General features: G+C 40.0%; 1 protein-coding gene across 1 annotated transcript in view; it reads right to left on the bottom strand.

Annotated features, from left to right (window-relative positions):
- The window catches only part of LOC126473976 (FAS-associated factor 1), a 141,961-nt gene that overhangs the window by 57,451 nt on the left and 61,736 nt on the right, over positions 1–22,774 (bottom strand). The window contains exon 9 of the mRNA XM_050101362.1: positions 2,899–3,035. Within this exon, the coding sequence (XP_049957319.1) occupies positions 2,899–3,035 (137 nt within the window). The remainder of the gene's footprint in view (positions 1–2,898; positions 3,036–22,774) is intronic.

Here is a 22,774-nt window from a genome sequence, read left to right on the forward strand (position 1 = left end):
TTCATTCACACAGTCAACCAGCTTTGAAATCTGTCAGCTCCTGCAAAGGAGATCAAAGATCATCAAAGAATGCCATGAATTCCTTGTGATGCTATGGGACAGCAATAGGATAAGCCTACTGTGGATCCCTGATAACTCAGGTAGTAAAGGAACAAAGGAGCTGATAGGCTACCCAGGACAAGGGCTATTACCCCATTTGTCGGACCACAACTTGTCCTATCACTTCTGTGATGATAAAATCTAAACTACGTGTCTGGATCAGGACTTTGGATTAATACCCAAAATAGAAAGATGGCAAGTTAATGATGCCAAAACCATGTTGAAAGCAGAATTCTGCAATCCTCAGCTTGAACAGGAGTCAGATTAAACACATGGTAAGTTCAATGACTGACTGTAGGAACTTCAAGAAACATCTGTACACGATGGGAATAAAGAAAGAAACCCCTAAGTGTAGACTTCATTTAACCTTCCAATGTGAAGAGTTGGAGGCCAAAAGATACAAAATTGTAAAGGGTTCTTCTCTCCCTACTACTTTTCAACGGTAATGACTGCCTTTACTACAATGGAAGGGAGGGATACCACACAATAAACTGAGTTTTGTTGAGGCAATCGTGGTTGAAGTCCACTGTTGTCTCACCTCCTTCATTAATTAAAATCTAATCAAATGTTATATTCAAGGCATATTTGGTGACACACAGTTATTTTAAAGTCTGGCAAAATACTAAAATACATTAGTATATAATGTTATCCATTATTATATCATCACTCTTTCTACTTTCATTTTATCACATACCATGCCACTTAACTGCATTTTAACAATGCATGGCCAATCTAGTTTTCGAATGAAATGCAAATACGTCCTTTTGATAAGCTACACTATGTGATCAAAAGTATCCAGACATTTGGCTGAAAATGACTTACAAGTTCATGGAGCCCTTCATCAGTAATGCTGGAATTCAGTATGGTGTTGGCCAATCCTTAGTCTTGATGAAAGCTTCCATTCTCGCAGGTATACGTTCAATCAGGTACTGGAAGGTTTCTAGGGGAATGGCAGCCCATTCTTCATGGACTGCTGCACTGAGGAGAAGTATCGATGTCAGTCGGTGAGGCCTGGCATGAAGTCAGCATTCCAAAACATCCCAAAGGTGTTCTATGGGATTCAGGTCAGGACTCTGTGCAGGCCAGTCCATTACAGGGATGTTATTGTCGAGTAACCACTCCGCCATAGGCCATGCATTATGAACAGGTGCTTGATCAAGTTGAAAGGTGCAATCACCATCCCCAAATTGTTCTTCAACAGTGGGAAGCAAGAAGATGCTTAAAACATCAATGTAGGTATGTGCTGTGATAGTGCCATGCAAAACAACAAAGGGTGCAAGACCCCTCCATGAAAAACACGACCACACCACAACGCCACCGCCTCCGAATTTTACTGTTGGCACTGTACACGGTGACAGATGACGTTCACCGAGCATTCGCCTTACCCACCACCCTGCCATTGGATCGCCACATTGTGTACCGTGATTCGTCACTCCACACAACCTTTTTCCACTGTTCAGTCATCCGATGTTCACAATTCTTATATCAAGTGAGGCGTCATTTGGCATTTACCTGCGTGATGTGTGGCTTATGAGCAGCTGCTTGACCATGAAATCTAAGTTTTCTCACATCCTGCCTAACTGTCATAGTTCTTGCAGTGGATCCTGATGCAATTTGGAATTCCTGTGCGATGGTCTGGACGGACATCTGCCTGCTACACATTACGTCCTTCTTCAAGTGTTGGTGGTCTCTGTCAGTCAACACATGAGGTTGGCCTGTACGCTTTTGTGTTCCACTTCAGTATCACTTCGGAAACAGTGGACCTAGGGATGTTTAGGAGTGTGGAAATCTCATGTATAGACATACGACAAAAGTGGCACCGAATCACCTGACCACGTTCGAAATCCGTGAGTTTCACGGAGTGCCCCATTCTGCTCTCTCACAATGTCTAATGACCACTGTTGTCGCTGATATGGAGTACCTGGCAGCACAATGCACCTAATATTGAAAACGTATGTTTTTGGGGGCCTCTGGATACTTTTGATCACATAGTGTATATGCGTACAGTGTAAGTTCTGTTTTCTTTTATCTTATTGTAGTTTTTATTCCACCAACCAAACAATTAATGGTTGTCTTATATTTATATTTTAACAATGTTAAATCTGGCATGTATTTCAGACACTTGAAAATGCTTAGATAGCCAAAACTGTGCAGCAGTGAAAAACACAACACAAAAGGATATTCTAATGTAATTTAGGTCAATCAGGATGACAGATTATTGTCATTCAGAAAATTTAACTCTGCTATGGACCCTGTTGTAATTAAAAAAAAGCAACTGCCAAGGCACCCAAAATACACCTGCATCAATAATGACCAAAAAACCCTCAAAATTACAGCATAGGTTTTTTTATTATTTTAAAAGAAAAATACAACTTTAATGTGGTTTTAGAACAATCGAAACGATGAATTCACTAGAACTTAACGGTTTTACATTTTACATATGATGTATATTCCTGACCATCTATCTGAATGCCAAAATCAGCACTGGTGGAATGGTTTCTAATTAAGGAAGATTTCTTGTAAGATACATCAATTGAATTACCATTTGCTACAAGAAAATTAACTATGTTATAAATGGCAGATGGAATCTTAACAAGGTATTTGTGAGGTGTGTTAAGATCTATGCAACATTAAAACAAATTTCACTTTTTTCTATGCTTTAGAGTCATTAATTTATTTTCTTTTACTTGCTTATTAAATTTGACCAATTCTAAACTTTAAACTAACTTCCAAAATGAATTCCAAAAAACTAAGTATAATGAAATTATAATACATAAAATTATAAAACCTTCAACATACCATGCACTACTGTATATATGTCTGTTGTAGATCTCATACGCATTATAATTATCAAAACAGGAAGTGTGTCCACATCTATGCTGCGGATTGTCATTGCGGCAACTGACCCAAGTGCCTTAGAAACTGATGCCAAAAACCTGAAATATTGAACATAAACAAATATTGTAACACTGAGGAGATCAGATTTATCAAGTTCCTCCTAAAACAGGAGACAGCTTAAAACTAAATTGGCTTAAATATTGCAATATATGACAGTTTGTTTGTTTTGCTGTGCATGTTTTTGTAGATAGTACTGTCACGTATTTTCTTCCTCTTTTGGAATTTCATAGAGGAACTTCCTGTTATATGGCAGATCTGAAAGGAAAAAAAAAGTTTTGAAAACAGCAATTTAGTATGTGTTCTCGTAATGTGGATTGGCATGATTAACTGAAGATCCCAGCTTTGTTCTAAGTCTCAAATGTTCACTATAAAGACAGACAGACAGAAGTGTGTGAAGGACTGTTCAAACAGGAAGCAATAATGTAAGAATTACTAATTAAAATTAGTATGGCAAGTGAATAGCAAAACTTAAACTAGGAAAAAGAGTTAAAGGAAACAAAGTGGCTTTCACAGGATGGAAGTACAATACAGTAAAACTAACAGGTGTGATAATGATTAGAAACAATTTATGATGTTAAAGTAAATGAACAGTATATAATTTTAAGTGCACTACTAATCATTTGAAAGACTTTCTCATTAATGTTAACATGATAAAGGAAGTGAAACCTGTCAGCATACAGCCATAAACTTGAGAATCACAATTCAAGATAGTAAGCTATTACACTGAAGCACCAAAAAAAAAAAAGTGGTATAGGTATGGGTATTCAAATACAGATATATGTAAAAAGACAGAATACGGTGCTGCAGTTGGCAACACCTACAGAAGACAACAGGTGTCTGGCACAGTTTGTTAGATTGGTTACTGCTGCTACAACGGCAGGTTATCAAGATTTAAGTGAGTTTGAACGTGGAGTTATAGTCGATGCATGAGCGATGGGACACATCATCTCCAATGAAGTGGTGATTTTCCTGTACCACCATCTCACAAGTGTACTGTGAATATCAGGAATCTGATAAAACATCAAATCTCCGACATTGCTGCAGCCGGAAAAAGATCCTGCAAGAACGGCACCAACGATGGCTGAAGAGAATCATTCAATATCTGAAGTGCAACCCTTCTGCAAATTGCTGCAGATTTCAATGCTGGGCCATCAACAAGTGTCAGTGTGTGAACCATTCCATGCATCATCATCAATATGGGCTTTCGGAGCCGAAGGCCCACTCGTGTACGCTTCACGACTGCACAACACAGAGCTTTACACCTCGCCTGGGCCCATCAACACCAACACTGGACTGTTGATGACTTTAAACGTGTTGCCTGGTCAAATGAGTCTCGTTTCAAATTGAATCAAGCGGATGGATTTGTACAGGTATGAAGACAACCTTGTGAATCCATGGTCCCTGCATGTCAGCAGGCGACTGTTCTAGTTGGTGGAGGCTCTGTAATGGTGTGGGGCGTGTGCAGCTGAAGTTATATGGGATCCTTGATACGTCTACATGTGACTCTGAAAGGTGACACTTACTTTAGCATCCTGTCTGATCACCTGCACCCATTCATGTCCATTGGGCATTTCGACAGACGTGGGCAATTTCAGAAGGACAATGAGACACCCCAAACATCCAGAATTGCTACAGAGTGGCTCCAGGAACACTGTTCTTAGTTTAAACACTTCCACTGACCACCAAACTCCTCAGACATAAACATTACTGAGCATATCAGGGATGCCTTGCAACTGCAGTTCAGAAGAGATCTCCACCCCCTCCTACTGTTATGGATAGCTCTGCAGGATTCCTGGTGGCAGTTCCCTCCAGCACTATTTCACACATTAGTCACGCCCATGCCACGTCGTGTTGCGGCACTTCTACTTGCTCGCGGGGGGCGGGAAGGAGGGGGGGCCTACACAATATTAGGCAGGTGTACCAGTTTCTTTGCTTCTGTGTATATTTGAAGACACACTACAATAATATCTTAGATGTAGTTCATCAAGAACTTTATCTTGAGGCTTTACAGATTCATAAAGGATGGAGGGAGATTCCCAGAGAGAATATAAAGGATTTCTTTGAATGTATGCACATGGGGACTTCAACATCAATTCCTGATTTCACTTCTTTCTTCTTGAATCTAATCTGTGGTATAGTGTTCCTTTTAAGTCATAAACTATGTGATCAAAAGTAAAAATGACTTACAAGTTCGTGGCACCCTCCATCGGTAATGCTGGAATTCAGTATGGTGTTGGTCCACCCTTAGCCTAGATAACAGCTTCCACTCTCGCAGGTATACGTTCAATCAGGTACTGGAAGGTTCCTTGGGGAATGGCAGCCCATTCTTCACAGACTGCTGCACTGAGGAGAGGTAACGATGTAGGTCGGTGAGGCCTGGCATGAAGTCAGCATTCCAAAACATCCCAAAGGTGTTCTATAGGATTCAGGTCAGGACTCTGTGCAAGCCAGTCCATTACTGGGATATTATTGTCGAGTAACCACTCCGCCACAGGCCATGCATTATGAACAGGTGCTTGATCATGTTGAAAGGTGCAATCACCATCCCCAAATTGTTCTTCGACAGTGGGAAGCAAGAAGATGCTTAAAACATCAATGTAGGCCTGTGCTGTGATAGTGCCATGCAAAACAACAAAGGGTGCAGGACCCCTCCATGAAAAACACGACCACACCATAACGCCACCGCCTCCGAATTTTACTGTTGGCACTATACACACTGGCAGATGACGTTCACCGGGCATTCGCCATACCCACACCCTGCAATCGGATCGCCACATTGTGTACCATGATTCGTCACTCCACACAACATTTTTCAACTATTCAGTCATCCGATGTTCACACTTCTTACATCAAGCGAGGCATCATTTGGCATTTATCTGCGTGATGTGTGGCTTATGAGCAGCCGCTCAACCATGAAACCTAAGTTTTCTCACCTTCCGCCTAACTGCCATAGTTCTTGCAGTGGATCCTGATGCAGTTTGGAATTCCTGTGCAATGGTCTGGATAAACATCTGCCTGTTACACATTACAACCCTCTTCAACTGTCGGCTGTCTCTGTCAGTTCACACATGAGGTTGGCCTGTACGCTTATGTGTTCCACTTTAGTATCACATTGGAAACAGTGGACCTAGGGATGTTTAGGAGTGTGGAAATCTCTCGTGCAGATGTACGACACAAGTGACACCCAATCACCTGACCACGTTTGAAGTCCGTGAGTTCCGCGGAATGCCCCATTCTGCTTTCTCATGATGTCTAACGACTACTGAGGTCACAGATATGGAGTACCTGGTAGTAGGTGGCTGCACAATGCACCTAATATGAAAAACGTTTGTTTTGGGGATGTCAGGATACTTTGGTCAAATAGTGAAAATATTCTTCTTGGTACTGGAATTTACAAAAACCTAAAGCGTCACTAAATTTCAGAGACCAAAATTTAGTTTTACCCTGCTGCAAAACTGAATACAACGGGGGGAGGGGCGACCAGTGAAGTTATTGAAAGCAGACTGCAACTCTTGCAAGCCTTAACACATACCGCCAATGACAGAAAATAAAGTTAACACTACCAATCAAGCGATACAAGAAACAAATAATGAAATAACAGAAAAACGGAAAGACTGATAGAAGCCAGACTGGGACATGATCCATTTGGGTTTAGAAGAGAAGAACTTATAAGACATTACTAACCCTACGACATACTTAACAAGACAGTATGTAAAAAGGCAAACCAACATTTAAAGCATTTTTTTTAATTTAATAGATGCCTTTTGCATGCACTGACTGCAATATAGTCCTTCAAACTCAGAAATTATCAGGGATAAAAACAGCGACAGACAGGTTATCAACAACTTGCACAAAAGCAAAACTGCAGTTACAAGGTCAAATGACACAAAAGGGAGGCAGTAATCGAGGAGAGAGTGACACAGGGATTTAGCCTATCCCCTATGTTATTCAACTTGCAGATAGAGCAAACAGTCATAGATACCAAGAGCACATTTGGGGAGTGAGAAGAATTAAAATTTCTGACAGTTACATTGTAATTCTGTCGGGGACAGCAAAGGACTTGGAAGATCAGATGAAAGAAATGAGCAGATCGATGGTTTCTTAAAATGAAGTTATAAGATAAAGAACATCAAATGCAAAACAAGTGTATGGTGGAATGAATTTGAATTAAACCAAGTAATACTGATGAGTTCAGACTAGGAAATAAGCACCTAATAGTACACAAATTTTGCTATGTGGGCAGCACAATAAAATGAAGGCAGCCAAAGTAGAGAGAATGCAAAGTGTAGGCTGGCTACAGTAAGAAAAGTATTTCTGAAAACAAGCAATTTGTTAACATCACATATAAATGTACGGCTTAAGAAGCATCATCTGAAGTATTTGTTTGGAGTCGCTTTGCATGGGAGTGAAATGTGTGAAAATAAACATTACAGACAAGAAGAGAATAGAAGCTTCTGAAATGTGGTGCTACAGCAGAATGCTGAAGATTAGACGGGTACACCGAATGACTGATGGAGAGGTAATGAAATGATCTAGGGAAAAAAGATCTTGTGGCAAAATCTAACTAAAAGAAGGGATTATTGACTAAAATAAAGGATTGGATAAATAAATAACAGGAAAGAAAACAAATCTATGAAATATTTTGCCTAAAAGAAGGATAGATTAACAAGACATGTCCTTAGACATCTAGGAAACTTCACTTTAGTAATAAACGTTAAATGAGGAGGCATAACAATTGTAGCTGGAGACCATGGTGAGAGTACTGTGAACGGGTTTCAATGGTCGCAGATCGCAATAGATATGCAAAGATGAGGTATTTTGCACAGAACAGATTACTGTGGAGAGTTGCATCAAATCAGTCTGTGAACTGAAGACCACAACAGCACACCACTGAAAGTGGTAACAGACATTAAGAATGAAGGACAGGATGAAAAATTCGTAAGTGTAAAGGAACTACAGATAAAAAGAGAGGGAAAACAGCAATAATAGGTACCAATGAAGACAACAGAAAAGCCACCAAAATGGAAAAAGTGGCATAAAATTCTCCCTATTGTTAGTATTTGCTGTTCAACAAACCAACAGTCATAATAGTGAGATCATAAAAATTAAGTTGGTTTCTGCAAAAAGGACTAGCTACACATAGAGTGGGAAAAGTTGTTTATCAGATCATGAGGAAAGCTAGGGATAGTTCTTGGTGCAAGGAATATAAACAATGGAAGGCATAAACATAATAATTTGTCATTGAGACAATGAGTGATTTATAAGCACATAAACAAGACTGAAGAAGCACACTGAAAATGTTGATAAGCTTTCAGACAGAGTCCATAGCAACACACACACACACACACACACACACACACACACACACAGTAACTGTAGCATATCTACTGAGACAAAGTCTTTGGTACCTTGGAAGACAATCAGTGGGGTTCCTTAGTGCTCACAATAAGAGGTTTCTGATTAGAGCACACATTTTCATATACAAATAGTGACTTGTTTGAGTCAAATTGAGGCAGTCAGAAGTTTGAGGGACAGTGTTAAGAGGAATAGTGATGAATATAAAAATGTGGCATTAATGTAGACAATACGCAAAGGAGGGAAGCATGATAATAATAAGAATATTAATTAGTAAAGCCGAGGAGAAGATGGTGATACGAGTTTTTAAAGAAGTGGCGTTTAAATTTTAAAGGGCTCATGTGGTTAAAGTTAACAAATGCATATGAGAGATAAGGACCATAATAGTCATTGATGAATTCTTCTCAGGTTATCAGCCGAGTGGTGGCGTCACTTCGCCAGAAGATAGGTACAAAACTCATCGAAATGTTGCGACAAGACAACGCCACCCCTTGGCTGATAACCAGAGAAGAATTCATCAGTGGAATACGCCGAGAAAGACTGCAATCGCATACATAATAGTCATATTTCTATCAAATTTTTGTGATTTTCATGAGGAACATCCAGAATGACATAGAGCATAGCAAATGCAAACTGGAACGGTTAGGTTTGAAATGTGTGTCAAACAAACAGGAACTATATTTACAACCTTGTATGTAATATTACCTTTTTTAATTGAAATGAATAATAATCAACCTTCTTCAACAAAAACAGGGACATGGGATGGATACTAGGCATGCTATCACAGCACTCTGACTTTCCTTTTCCTTTAGTATATGTAAGTTTATCCCCAAATAAGTCACTGGGTAACTTTAATTAAATTTGTGTCTGCTAATGTCCATGACATATAGAGCATACTGGGGTTGGTAGTTTACTCATAGCTTACTGTGACTAAGAATCAGTACTTTGGTGAAGAACAGTAAAAATAGAAATAAATTGTATATCTGGCTCAAATCATTTAGCCAAAAACAGTGTGTGGCAGATGTCAGGCCACAATGTGTAACTGTTACATGAACAAAGGTGAATGGTCATGGAATAGAGAACACTCCTTGTGAAGTTAATAAGCAAATTGTGAAAAGATGCACAGCAGGAAGCATACGGTATACCTAAAAAAAAGTCTTAGTACAGCAACAAAGAAGCTCAAAATGAAGGAGACAGAGCAATAAGCTACCTTCTAATTTTTGTCACTAAAACGAAGAGTATCTGGCACACTTGCATTACAAATAACCCATTTTGATGGCAACCAGTTTAAGAACATCTAGTATATGTGCTTCAGTGTCTTTAACTTTTGGGTGTGTGTTAAGCATGTCATTTTTTTCTTTTTTGTGAAACAATAATATGGCTGACAATGCAAAGCTAAAGGGCACAGTTCTTCATGATGAAGACAATTAGTCATATAAGATGGATGCAGGAATGAAAATGAAATCTAAAGACTCTGGGTGTCAAACAGGGGACGACACATTTGAGAACATGGATAAGTACAGAAGGAAGGGGACAAGTAAAGGAACAGAAAGCACTAACAAAAGAATGTCATTAGGATCAGAAATGATACTCGCAGTGTTGTTGAAGATGCAGTAAAATCAAAGGGACAAGATAAGAAGAGATGTGAATTCTAGAAAAATTAACTTTATCTCAAGATGATATGGCAAATACATTAACAAAAAATTTAGATATTGTGTTCGAGGGATTGGTAGGAAGCAACCTTATAGAAGAATATGGCAGATTAAGTTCAAAAGCAAGACAAACTATTTCACAAGTAGATGTGTCGGTAACAGCGGACGTACGGAGCACGCAAAATTAACTGCCTATATAAACAATGTGGGAAAACAGGTTGTGGTAACAGAACTGAGATTAGAAGGAAGAATGAAATAAAATTTATGACAATAGAAATGGGTCATCTGTGCAGGTAATTTCACTTGAAACTATACAGAGCAAGACTGAAGAAAATATTGTAATCACTGTGTGTGAATGTATCCAGAAAGAGAAGCCAAAACTAAGTAACATGGGTTGTGTTGTTGCTGTGGTCTTCAGTCCAGAGACTGGCTTGATGAAGCTCTCCATGCTCCTCTATCATGTGCAAGCTGTTTCATCTCTGAGTAACTACTGCAACCTACATCCTTTTGAATTTGCTTAGTGTATTCATCTCTTGGTCTACCTCTATAATTTTTACCGCCCTTGATTCCCTCCAATACTAAATTGGTGATCCCTTGGTGTCTAAAAAAATGTGTCCTACTAACCTGTCCCTTCTTCTACTCAGATTGTGTCACAATTTCCTCTTCTCCCCAATTCTATTCAGTACCTCCTTATTAGTTACATGATCTAGCCATCTAATCTTCAGCATTCTTCTCTAGCACCACATTCTGAAAGCTTCTATTCTCTTCTTGTCTACACTGTTTATTGTCCATGCTTCACTTCCGTACACGGCTACACTCCAAACAAATACTTTCACAGAAAAGACCTCCTGACAAATCTATACTCGATGTTATCAAATTTCTCTTCTTCAGAAATGCTTTTCTTGGCATTGCCAGTCTACATTTTATATCCTCTCTACTTCGACCATCATCAGTTATTTTGTTCCCTAAATAGCAAAACTCATCTACTACTTTAAGTGTCCCATTTCCTAATCTAATTCCCTCAATATCATCTACTTCATTTTGCTTTTGTTGATGTTCATCTTATATCCTCCTTTCAAGACACTGTCCATTCCATTCAACTGCTCTTACAGGTCCTTTGCTGTCTCTGCCAGAATTACAATGTCATCAGCAAACTTCAAAGTTTTTATTTCTTCTCCATGGATTTCAATTCCTATTCCGAATTTTTCTTTTGTTTCCTTTACTGCTTGCTCAATATACAAACCGAATAACACTGGGGATAGGCTACAACCCTGTCTCACTCCCTTCCCAACCACTGCTTCCCTCTCATGCCCCTTGCCTCTTACAACTGCCACCTGGTTTCTGTACAAATTGTAAATAGCCTTTTGCTCCCGGTACTTTACCCCTGCCACCTTCAGAATTTGAAAGAGATTATTCCAGTCAACATTGTCAAAACCTTTCTCTAAGTCTACAAATGCTAGAAACGTATGTTTGCCTTTCCTTAATCTTTCTTCTAAGATAAGTCGTAGGGTCAGTATTACCTCATGTGTTCCAACATTTCAACGGAATCCAAACTGATCTTCCCCAAGGTCAGCTTCTACCAGTTTTACCATTCGTCTGTAAAGAATCCATTTTGGTATTTTGCAGCCGCGACTTATTAAACTGATAGTTTAGTAATTTTCACATCTGTCAACACCTGGATGGTAGAGTTGATTAACTCTCTGCAGTAAATTGATTTCTTAGCATGGATAGGATGTGTGACTGCTGTGTACGGATGCAGAAAGAGCTGGCCACTGTTCGCGAACAGCTGAACGTGTTGATGGCCGCAGTGGGGAGTCTGGTGCGTCGCATGATACACCCCCAGTGTTACATGCTTCACCCACTGTCCCTGCTGTCGAGACACCTTCGCGGGTACTGGGCGCAGTTGGGCCACCCTCTCCCCAAGGGGAGCGGCAGGTTCAGCGGCGTTCGCGGCACACGAGGCGGAGGGTCAATGTGGATGCTGGCCGAGTGGCATTGCCCGCTCTGCCTGTGAGTGGACATGTGGCCGCTCTTTCAGCAAGGTCCGAGCAGGCACACGGGGGGAGGGGTTTATTAGTTATTGGGAGCTCCAATGTTAGAAGGGTATGGATCCCCTTAGGGAAATAGCGGAAAGGTTAGGGAAGAAGGCCAGTGTTCACTCTGTCTGCTTGCCAGGGGGGCCTCATCCGAGATGTGGAGGAGGCCCTGCCGGCGGCGATAGAGAGCGCTGGGTGTACCCGACTGCAAATTGTTGCTCACGTCAGCGCCAATGACTCCTGCCGTCTGGATTCAGAGGTCATCCTCAGTTCGTACAGGCGGTTGGCGGAATTGGTGAAGGCGGAAAGCCTCGCTCGCGGGGTGGAATCTGAGCTAACTATTTGTAGTATCGTTCCCAGAACCGATCGCGGTCCTCTGGTTTGGAGCCGAGTAGAAGGTTTAAACCAGAGGCTCAGACGATTCTGCGGAGATCTGGGGTACAAATTTCTCGACCTCCGCTATCGGGTGGAAAAATGTAGGGTCCCCCTGAATAGGTCAGGCGTGCACTACACGCCGGAAATGGCTACAAGGGTAGCGGAGTACGTGTGGAGTGCACATGTGGGTTTTTTAGGTTAGAGAATTCCCTCCCTAGGCCCGACAAGACGCCTCCTGAGACGCGGCAAGGTAGGAGTAGGCAAAATGCAACGGGGAATAACAATATTAATGTGCTAATAGTAAACTGCAGGAGCGTCTATAGAAAGGTCCCAGAACTGCTACTAGGGACAAAAAGTTGGCTGAAACCAGACGTAAACAGTAATGAAATCCTAAACTCAGATTGGAATGTATACCGCAGAGACAGGCTGGACAGTGAAGTGGAAGGAGTGTTTATAGCGATAAGAAGTGCAATAGTATCGAAGGAAATTGACGGAGACCTGAAATGTGAAATAATTTGGGTGAAGGTCACAGTTAAAGCAGGCTCAGACATGGTAATTGGATGTCTCTATAGGCCCCCTGGCTCAGCAGCTGTTGTGGCTGAGCACCTGAAGGATAATTTGGAAAATATTTCGAGTAGATTTCCCCACCATGTTATAGTTCTGGGTGGAGATTTTAATTTGTCGGATATAGACTGGGAGACTCAAACGTTCAGAACAGGTGGCAGGGACAAAGAATCCAGTGAAATTTTTTTAAGTGCTTTATCTGAAAACTACCTTGAGCAGTTAAACAGAGAAACGACTCGTGGCGATAACATATTAGACCTCCTGGTGACAAACAGAACCGAACTATCTGAAACAGTTAACGCAGAACAGGGAATCAGCGATCATAAAGTGGTTACTGCATCGATGATTTTGGTCATAAATAGAGATATTAAGAAAGGTAGGAAGATTTTTCTGTTTAGCAAAATTGGCAAAAAGCAGATTACAGAGTACCTGATGGCTCAACACAAAAGTTTTGTCTCAAGTACAGATGATGTTGAGGATCAGTGGACAAAGTTCAAAACGATCGTACAATATGCGTTAGACGAGTATGTGCCAAGCAAGATCGTAAGAGATGGAAAAGAGCCACCGTGGTACAACAACCGAGTTAGAAAACTGCTGCGGAAGCAAAGGGAACTTCACAGCAAACATAAACATAGCCAAAGCCTTGCAGACAAACAAAAATTACGCAAAGCCAAATGTAGTGTGAGGAGGGCTATGCGAGAGGTGTTCAATGAATTCGAAAGTAAAGTTCTATGTACTGACTTGGCAGAAAATCCTAAGAAATTTTGGTCTTACGTCAAAGCGGTAGGTGGATCAAAACAAAATGTCCAGACACTCTGTGACCAAAATGGTACTGAAACAGAGGATGACAGAATAAAGGCCGAAATACTAAATGTCTTTTTCCAAAGCTGTTTCACAGAGGAAGACTGAACTGTAGTTCCTTCTCTAGATTCTCGCACAGATGACAAAATGGTAGATATCGAAATAGACGACAGAGGGATAGAGAAACAATTAAAATCGTTCAAAAGAGGAAAGGCCGCTGGACCTGATGGGATATCAGTTCGATTTTACACAGAGTACGCAAAGGAACTTGCGCCCCTTCTTGCAGCGGTGTACCGTAGGTATCTAGAAGAGCGTAGCGTTCCGAAGGATTGGAAAAAGGCACAGGTCATCCCCATTTCCAAGAAGGGATGTCTAACAGATGTGCAGAACTATAGACCTATATCTCTAACATCAAGCAGTTGTAGAATTTTGGAACACATATTATGTTAGAGTATAATGACTTTTCTGGAGACTAGAAATTTACTCTGTAGGAATCAGCATGGGTTTCGAAAAACACAGTCGTGTGACACCCAGCTCGCGCTATTCGTCCACGAGACACAGAGGGCCATAGACCCGGGTTCCCAGGTAGATGCCGTGTTTCTCGACTTCCCCAAGGCGTTCGATACAGTTCCTCACAGTCGTTTAATGAACGAAGTAAGAGCATATGGACTATCAGATCAATTGTGTGATTGGATTGAAAAGTTCCTAGATAACAGAACGCAGCATGTCATTCTCAATGGAGAGAAGTCTTCCGAAGTAAGAGTGATTTCAGGTGTGCTCCAGGGGAGTGTCGTAGGACCGTTGCTATTCACAATATACATAAATGACCTTGTGGATGACATCGGAAGTTCACTGAGGCTTTTTGCGAATGATGCTGTGGTATATCGAGAGGTTGTAACAATGGAAAATTGTACTGAAATGCAGGAGGATCTGCAGCGAATTGACGCATGGTAGAGGGAATGGCAATTGAATCTCAATGTAGGCAAGTGTAATGTGCTACGAATACATAGAAAGATAGATCCCTTATCATTTAGCTACAAAATAGCAGGTCATCAACTGGAAGCAGTTAATTCCATAAATTATCTGGGAGTGCGCATTAGAAGTGATTTAAAATGGAATGATCATATAAAGTTGATCGTTGGTAAAAAAGCAGATGCCAGACTGAGATTCATTGGAAGAATCCTAAGGAAATGCAATCTCAAAACAAAGGAAGTAGGTTACAGTACGCTTGTTCGCCCACTGCTTGAATACTGCTCAGCAGTGTGGGATTTGTACCAGATAGGGTTGATAGAAGAGATAGAGAAGATCCAACGGAGAGCAGCGTGCTTCGTTACAGGAGCATTTAGTAATCGCGAAAGCGTTACGGAGATGATAGATAAACTCCAGTGGAAGACTCTGCAGGAGAGACGCTCATTAGCTCGGTACGGGCTTTTGTTAAAGTTTCGAGAACATACCTTCACCGAAGAGTCAAGCAGTATATTGCTCCCTCCTGCGTATATCTCACGAAGAGACCATGAGGATAAAATCAGAGAGATTAGAGCCCACACAGAAGCATACCTACAATCCTCCTTTCCACGGACAATACGAGACTGGAATAAAAGGGAGAACCATAGAGGTACTCAAGGTACCCTCCGCCACACACCGTCATGTGGCTTGTGGAGTATGGATGTAGATTTAGATGTAGATGTAGAGTTTTGACATGGCTGACTCTCCCAAGGCTATCACTAGTTCCAATGGAATGTTGTCTACTCCCGGGGCCTTGTTTCGAATTAGGTCTTTCAGTGCTCTATCCAATTCTTCATGCAGTATCATATCTCCTATTCAATCTTCATCTACGTCCTCTTCCATTTCCGTAATACTGCCCTCAAGAACATCACCTTTGTACAGACCCTCTATGTACTCCTTCCACCTTTCTGCTTTCCCTTCTTTGCTTAGAACTGGTTTACCATCTGACTTCTTGATATTCACTGAGGTTATTTATTTATTTATTGTTCCGTGGGACCAAATTAAGGAGAAGTCTCAATGGTCATGGAACGAGTCAATACATGAAATTATAACACGATATTAGAAACAGATAAAATGAAATATAAAAAAACGTATTCAGGTGACAAGTCGTAAGTTTAAATGAAGAAAATCAACAATGTAACACTGGAATTTGCTTAATTTTTTAGCTCTTCCAGGAGCTCCTCGACAGAATAGAAGGAGTGAGCCATAAGAAAACTCTTCAGTTTAGACTTAAAAGAGTTTGGGCTACTGCTAAGATTTTTTAGTTCTTGTGGTAGCTTATTGAAAATGGATGCAGCAGAATACTGCACTCCTTTCTGCACAAGAGTCAAGGAAGTGCATTCTACATGCAGATTTGATTTCTGCCTAGTATTAACTGAGTGAAAGCTGCTAACTCTTGGGAATAGGCTAATATTGCTAACAACAAACGACATTAAAGAAAATATATACTGTGAGGGCAATGTCAGAATTCCCAGATTTTTGAATAGGGATCGACAAGAGGTTCTCGAACTTACACCACATATAGCTTGAACAGCCCGTTTTTGAGCCAAAAATATCCTTTTTGAATCAGAAGAATTACCCCAAAAAATAATACCATACGACATAAGCGTATGAAAATATGCGAAGTAGACTACTTTTTGTGTTGAAGTGTCACTTATTTCAGATACTGTTCTAATGGTAAATAAAGCAGCATTTAGCTTCTGAACAAGATCCTGGACATGGGCTTTCCACAACAGCTTACCATCTATCCGAACGCCTAGGAACTTGAGCTGTTCCGTCTCGCTTATAATATGCCTATTCTGTCTGATCAAAATATCGGTTCTTGTTGAATTGTGAGTTAGAAACTGTAAAAACTAAGTCTTACTGTGATTTAGCATCAAATTATTTTCCACAAGCCACGAACTTATTTCATGAACTACATTATTTGTTACTGTTTCAATATTACACACAAGATCCTTCACTATCAAGCTGGTGTCATCAGCAAACATAAATATTTTTGAATCACTCGTAATACTAGAAGGCATATCATTTATATAAATAAGAAACAGCAGTGGCCCCAGCACCGACCCTTGGGGAACACCCCACTTAACAGTGCCCCATTGGGACTGAACATCACTACCACTCTCAATATTGCGGAGAATTACCCTCTGCTTTCTGTTCTTAAAGTAAGAGGCGAACCAATTGTAAGCTACTCCCCTTACTCCATAATGGTCCAACTTCTGCAGTAATATTTTGTGGTCAACACAGTCAAAAGCCTTCGTTAAATCAAATAAAACACCTAGCGTTAGCAACCTTTTATTTAATCCGTCCAAAACCTCACAGAGAAAAGAGAATATAGCATTTTCAGTTGTTAAACCATTTCTAAAACCAAACTGAACATTTGACAGCAAATTATGTGAATTTAAATGCTCCAGTAACCTTGTATATACAACCTTCTCGATAACTTTAGCAAACACCGATGGCATAGAAATAGGTCTAAAATTGTCAACATTATCAATGTCTCCCTTTTTATAAAGTGGCTTCACTACCGAGTACTTTAATCGGTCAGGAAACCGACCACTCCTAAAGGAAAAGTTACAGATATGGCTGAGAACTAGGCTAACATACATAGAACAATACTTCAGTATTCTGCTAGATACCCCGTCATATCCATGAGAGTTCTTGGTCTTTAGTGATTTAATTATTAACTCAATCACCCTCTTGTCGGTATCATGGAGGAGCATTTCAGGTAACAGTCTTGGAACACTTTTTTCTAAGAGCACTATATGATTCCCTGTTGGGACTAGGTTTCTATTTAGTTCACCTGCTATATTCAGAAAGTGATTATTAAATACTGTACATATATGCGACTTATCAGTAACACGGACATTCCCACTACGCACTGATTCTATATCCTCGACCTGTCTCTGCAGACCAGCAACTTCCTTTACGACTGACCATATGGTTTTAATTTTATCCTGAGATTCTTTTGTTTCCAATGGTCTCTTGAATTTTCCTGTATGCAGTTTCTATCTTACCCCTAGTGATATGCGCCTCTACATCCTTACATTTGTCCTCCAGCCATCCCCGCTTAGCCATTTTCCACTTCCTGTCAATCTCATTTTTTAGACGTTTGTATTCCTTTTTGCCATCTTCATTTACTGCATTTTTATATTTTCTCCCTTCATCAATTAAATTCAATGTATCTTCTGTTACCCAAGGATTTCGACTAGCCCTCGTCTTTTTACTTACTTGATCTTCTGCTGCCTTTAATATTTCGTCCCTCAAAGCTATCCATTCTTCTTCTACTGTATTTCTTTCCCCCATTCCTGTCAATTGATCCCTAATGCTCTCCCTGAAACTCTCTACAACCTCTGGTTCTTTCACCTTATCCAGGTCCCATCTCCTCTAATTCCCACCTTTTTGCAGTTTCTTCAGTTTTAATCTACAGTTCATAACCAATAAATTGTGGTCAGAGTCCATGTCTGCCCCTGAAAAGTCTTACAATTTAAAACCTGGTTCCTAAACCTCTGTCCATCTGAAAACTTCCAGTATCTCCAGGCCACTTCCATGTATACAACCTTGTATCATGATTCTTAAACTAAGTTTTAGCTATGATTAAGTTATGCTCTGTGCCAAATTCTATCTGGTGGCTTCTTCTTTCACTCCTTACCCCATCCCATATTCACCTACTACTTTTACTTCTCTTCCTTTTCCTACTGTTAAATTCCAGTCCCCCATCACTATTAAGTTTTCGTCTCTCTTGACTATCTGAATAATTTCTTTTATTGCACCATAGATTTCTTCAATCTCTTAATCAGCTGCGGAGCTAGTTACCATATAAACTTGTATTACTGTGACAGGCATGGACTCGGTGTTTATCTTGGCTACAGTAACGTGGTTCACTATGCTGTTCATACCAGCTTACTCACACTGTTATTTTTTCATTCCTTATTAAACCTACTCCTGCATTACCCCTATTTGATTTTGTATTTATAACCCTGTATTCATCTGACCAGAAGTCCTGTTCCTCCTGCCACCAAACTTCACTAATTCCCACTATCTAACTTTAACCTATTCCTTTCCCTTTTTAAATTTTCTAACCTACATGCCCGGTTATTCCATGCTCTGATCCATAGAATGCCAGTTTTCTTTCTCCTGATAATGACATCCTCCTAAGCAGCCCCGCTCAGAGATCTGAATCGGGAATTCCAAGAGGACGCCATCATCATTTAACCATACAGTAAAGCTGCACGCCCTCGGGAAAAATTACTGCTGTTCACAGTACCAGCATAGCAATGCCGTTTTGGTTAATGTTACGAGGCCAGATCAGTCAATCATCCAGACTGTAGCCAATCCAACTACTGAAAAGGCTGCTGCATATCTTCAGGAACCACACATTTGTCTGACTGCTCTGTTGTGGTTGCACCTACGGTATGCAGGTCTCCCCACTAACAGCAAGGTCCACGGTTCATGGGTTGTAGAGACATAAAATCTCCAAGTGGATTTATAAAACACATTACATTTAACAAATACAATCCAATGGGTCAGCTACACCTAGTTGTATTTTTTAGAAGCTTCAAAAATATCAAGCATGATTTGTGGCCTGAAGTGCCCAAGACATGCTCCATTATCAAATAACTAGAAAAGGAAATCATGAGCTGTCAAAAGGGCTACGAAAGGACAAGACGTGTTATGAGGAGTTTGGAAAAAAGGAAAGAAGGAAGAAATGTTAAGAGTTTAATATCCCGTTAACATCGAGGTCATCAGAGGTGGTGCACGAGCTCAGAATGTTTTGAGGATGGGGAAGGAAATCAACTGTGTCCTTTCACAGGAACTATCCCAGCATTTGCCTGGAGTGATATAGGGAATTTACAGAAAATGTCGATCTCGATGGCCAGACACGGATTTGAACCTTCCTCCTCCTGAACATGAAATTAGTGTGCCAACAATGTGCCACCTCACTTGGTAGGCATTCGAAGGCACTTTTCTTACAAAATGGTTGCAGAGCAAACAGGAAGACACAATATTATTCACCATGAAAATGGTACTTTCATACATTTTCAAGAAAAGGAAGCTAAACCAGTAATTAGAAAATCCATTCAAAGAAAGAAAAGGTAGTGCAGATACTTCCCTTTCAAAACTTAAGCTGATTAACAGATAACAGTCATCAAACTGGCAGACCAGGTGTACAGAATATTACTATAGACTGAAGGATGAGGACTAAGGCACGAAGACAGAACTAGACACCAATAAAGATACAGTAAGATATAGGGGAAATGGTGGCAATCCACAGAATCACCCAAGGCATAATAACAAGTTGAACAACAGAAGCGGTATGCAGGAGTAGATTGCATGACAACTGGTGGTTGCAACACAGTTTCAACTCCAACAAGAGGTGACATTTTAGGAGTTGCCCCAAGTTTCCTCAAGTGAAAAAACATAAGTCGAAAAAAAAAAAAAACGTTAGGAATTCTGCATTTCTAGACATGTTACTACCCTCCAGTTTTGAATGAACACCAAGTTGTCTCCTTTACAGGATTTATGATCTGAATGGTAAGTAAACAGGCGTGATGTGTAAATGAAAGCCATTTTTAGATGAAAAATTTCTGTTTTTATTAATGAGCTAACTAACTTCAAATTATCAGCAATCCCATAACTGCTGACACTAAATCAGAAAAACTGTGACACAAACATTTTGTTCAAGAACTTTTCTTTGTTACTGGTAGCTTACGTTTTCAGTTGCTTTATTCAATGTTTAAAAACACTTGTGTAAAATTTTTTCCATCTAATAGCTATGACAGTGACATATTATGAAATCATAATTCAAATGAAGTTTTTATGGCAAAACCAATATTTAATTCAGGGTATACGTGGACAAGGAAACAAAATTCCCAGATTTCCCAGTTAAAAAATACACCTTCTCTCGGATGAAAATACACTTTCTTCCGGATGAAAATACACTTTTTCCATGTTAAGTGCCTGTATACTTTCCCTCGAAATCATAAAATTTATCAATCCTTCCAATGGTTAAGGTTTTATAAACTGGTGTAGAACCTCCCGCCACTTTAGGAAGCGAACCCCAGAAAAAAAATGCATTTTCGAAAGATCTTTGATTTGCAGCAACATGGACTCAGCATATTTTCATATTATGAAAGCACATAGTCGAATTCCACCAAACACAGAACGTTAGTTTATGAAGCATTGAAATCGAGATTGTGATGCGCTTTTGTAAGCCAATCATAGCTCAAATCGTGTGATCTCACTGCGTTTACATGGGGCTCCCAAAAGTGGATTTCGTAAACCGATCTCCCAATACCACTTCTGGGTCGTCATTTCTGGTTGCCAGTTTTCCAATTCCGCAATCGATTTCTGCTCTCATGTAAACAGAGCCAGTATAGAAACATGCTTGGGCTGTCAGGTTTCGTCTTGCTTTCTAAAAATTTTGGCTACTATTAATGGAGTGGCTATTTGTACAGTGAATGGTAAGTAGAAATATTAGACTGAAGCTGTTTACACCTTGTCTAATTGAAGATAAATAGTGATTATGCTGGCTAAATCATGAACTATATCAGCTGTTTTCCAGGCACCGTAGTTAGCTGGGTTAGCAAACCTGCTTCAGACTTTAATAACATGTGAACATGACGGCAAAAAAACGGTTTCCGAAATTTAGTTTTCATCTTTCAGAAGATGTGTCGCATGTAAATGTAGTGATTCAGATTGTAGGACACATGATGTAGGCCTAGTCAGCCTATAGCAACTTCACTGTTAAGTAGTGCGAACACACAAATAGGAAAAGTTAATGATTTAAATTAATGCACATAGTGTAGCTACAAGAAAAGCTAAGCTTTCATATGTCATTTTGTGTGTGTTGCATTTCGATATGTTACACAAATGTGCCAGTAAAATTTTAAGTAATGTCTTAAATGTCTGGTCTTCTGAGCTCGAAATTCTTCTAAGTGACTGGCCCTCAAACTGTTAAGCTTCAAATGAGAATCAAACGCTCATTGATTTAAGAAATTCAAAGCACATTCAGACATGTAACATAACACGTATTGCGTAAAATGAAATGTACTTTGAAAGTAATGATTTCCAAACCACCAATAACGCTTTTCAATCCACCAATTGCAATATTTTCCCGTGACCTGTTACAATTCGTTTCACCAGTTGTCAGAGAGCAAGAAAATGGCGTTACTGTGCCTGTGCAGCTACAATGACATAGGTAGCCCATATATTCGTACATATATAGCATTAAGAGACCATACATTAAGTCACAAATGAAACAGGACATCAGAGAATACTCCAAGAGCATCGGAATTTCATAAATCGTACGAAAAGGCATAATTTGACTTAATGGGCACATTCATATTTCCAGATTCACACAGAAGTGGGCCCCATCCTGCTATGAAACTTTTCAGTGTGGTTTTCGGGATGCAAATTATCTTGGAGTACCTGTACTGTAATATCTCATGTTAAGTTCTTTATTATGGCATAATGCCATACGTCCCAGAAGATAACAAAATGCACTTGAAATTCCGCAGACAGTTGACACTAGTAATAGTGTTTCAAATAAATTGACTACCTCTGCAGAAAATATTATTAAATTTTCTTAGCAAATTGACAAAAATGAATTCATTGTTCTGCAAGGCAATTAATGCGCAACTGCCACAAACCTGGAATCAAATCAAATCAGAAAACTGAAACTAATAACTTAATTTAGCCTTCCATAATTATGTGAATGTATTTTAATTAACTTTGTAGCTCCCAGCCACAGAAATCCGCTTCATTTTTATTTGACGTGAGAGCTGTAAACCAAGAGGAAACAGCAAAATCGCTAAACGTAAATGTGGTTCTCATGCATACTGCCCCTAATCCCACTACAACTCTGACTGCTCTGTGCATACACAAATCTGGCAGCTTGGGCTGCTTGTTACTACTGCTGACAGAGCTAACAGCCACACTTCAAGCAGCCAGAAGCGCTAGAAGCCACAGCTCATACACGACTCCACT

Source organism: Schistocerca serialis, chromosome 4 (genome assembly GCF_023864345.2).
Source record: "Schistocerca serialis cubense isolate TAMUIC-IGC-003099 chromosome 4, iqSchSeri2.2, whole genome shotgun sequence".
Lineage (NCBI taxonomy): Eukaryota > Metazoa > Arthropoda > Insecta > Orthoptera > Acrididae > Schistocerca > Schistocerca serialis.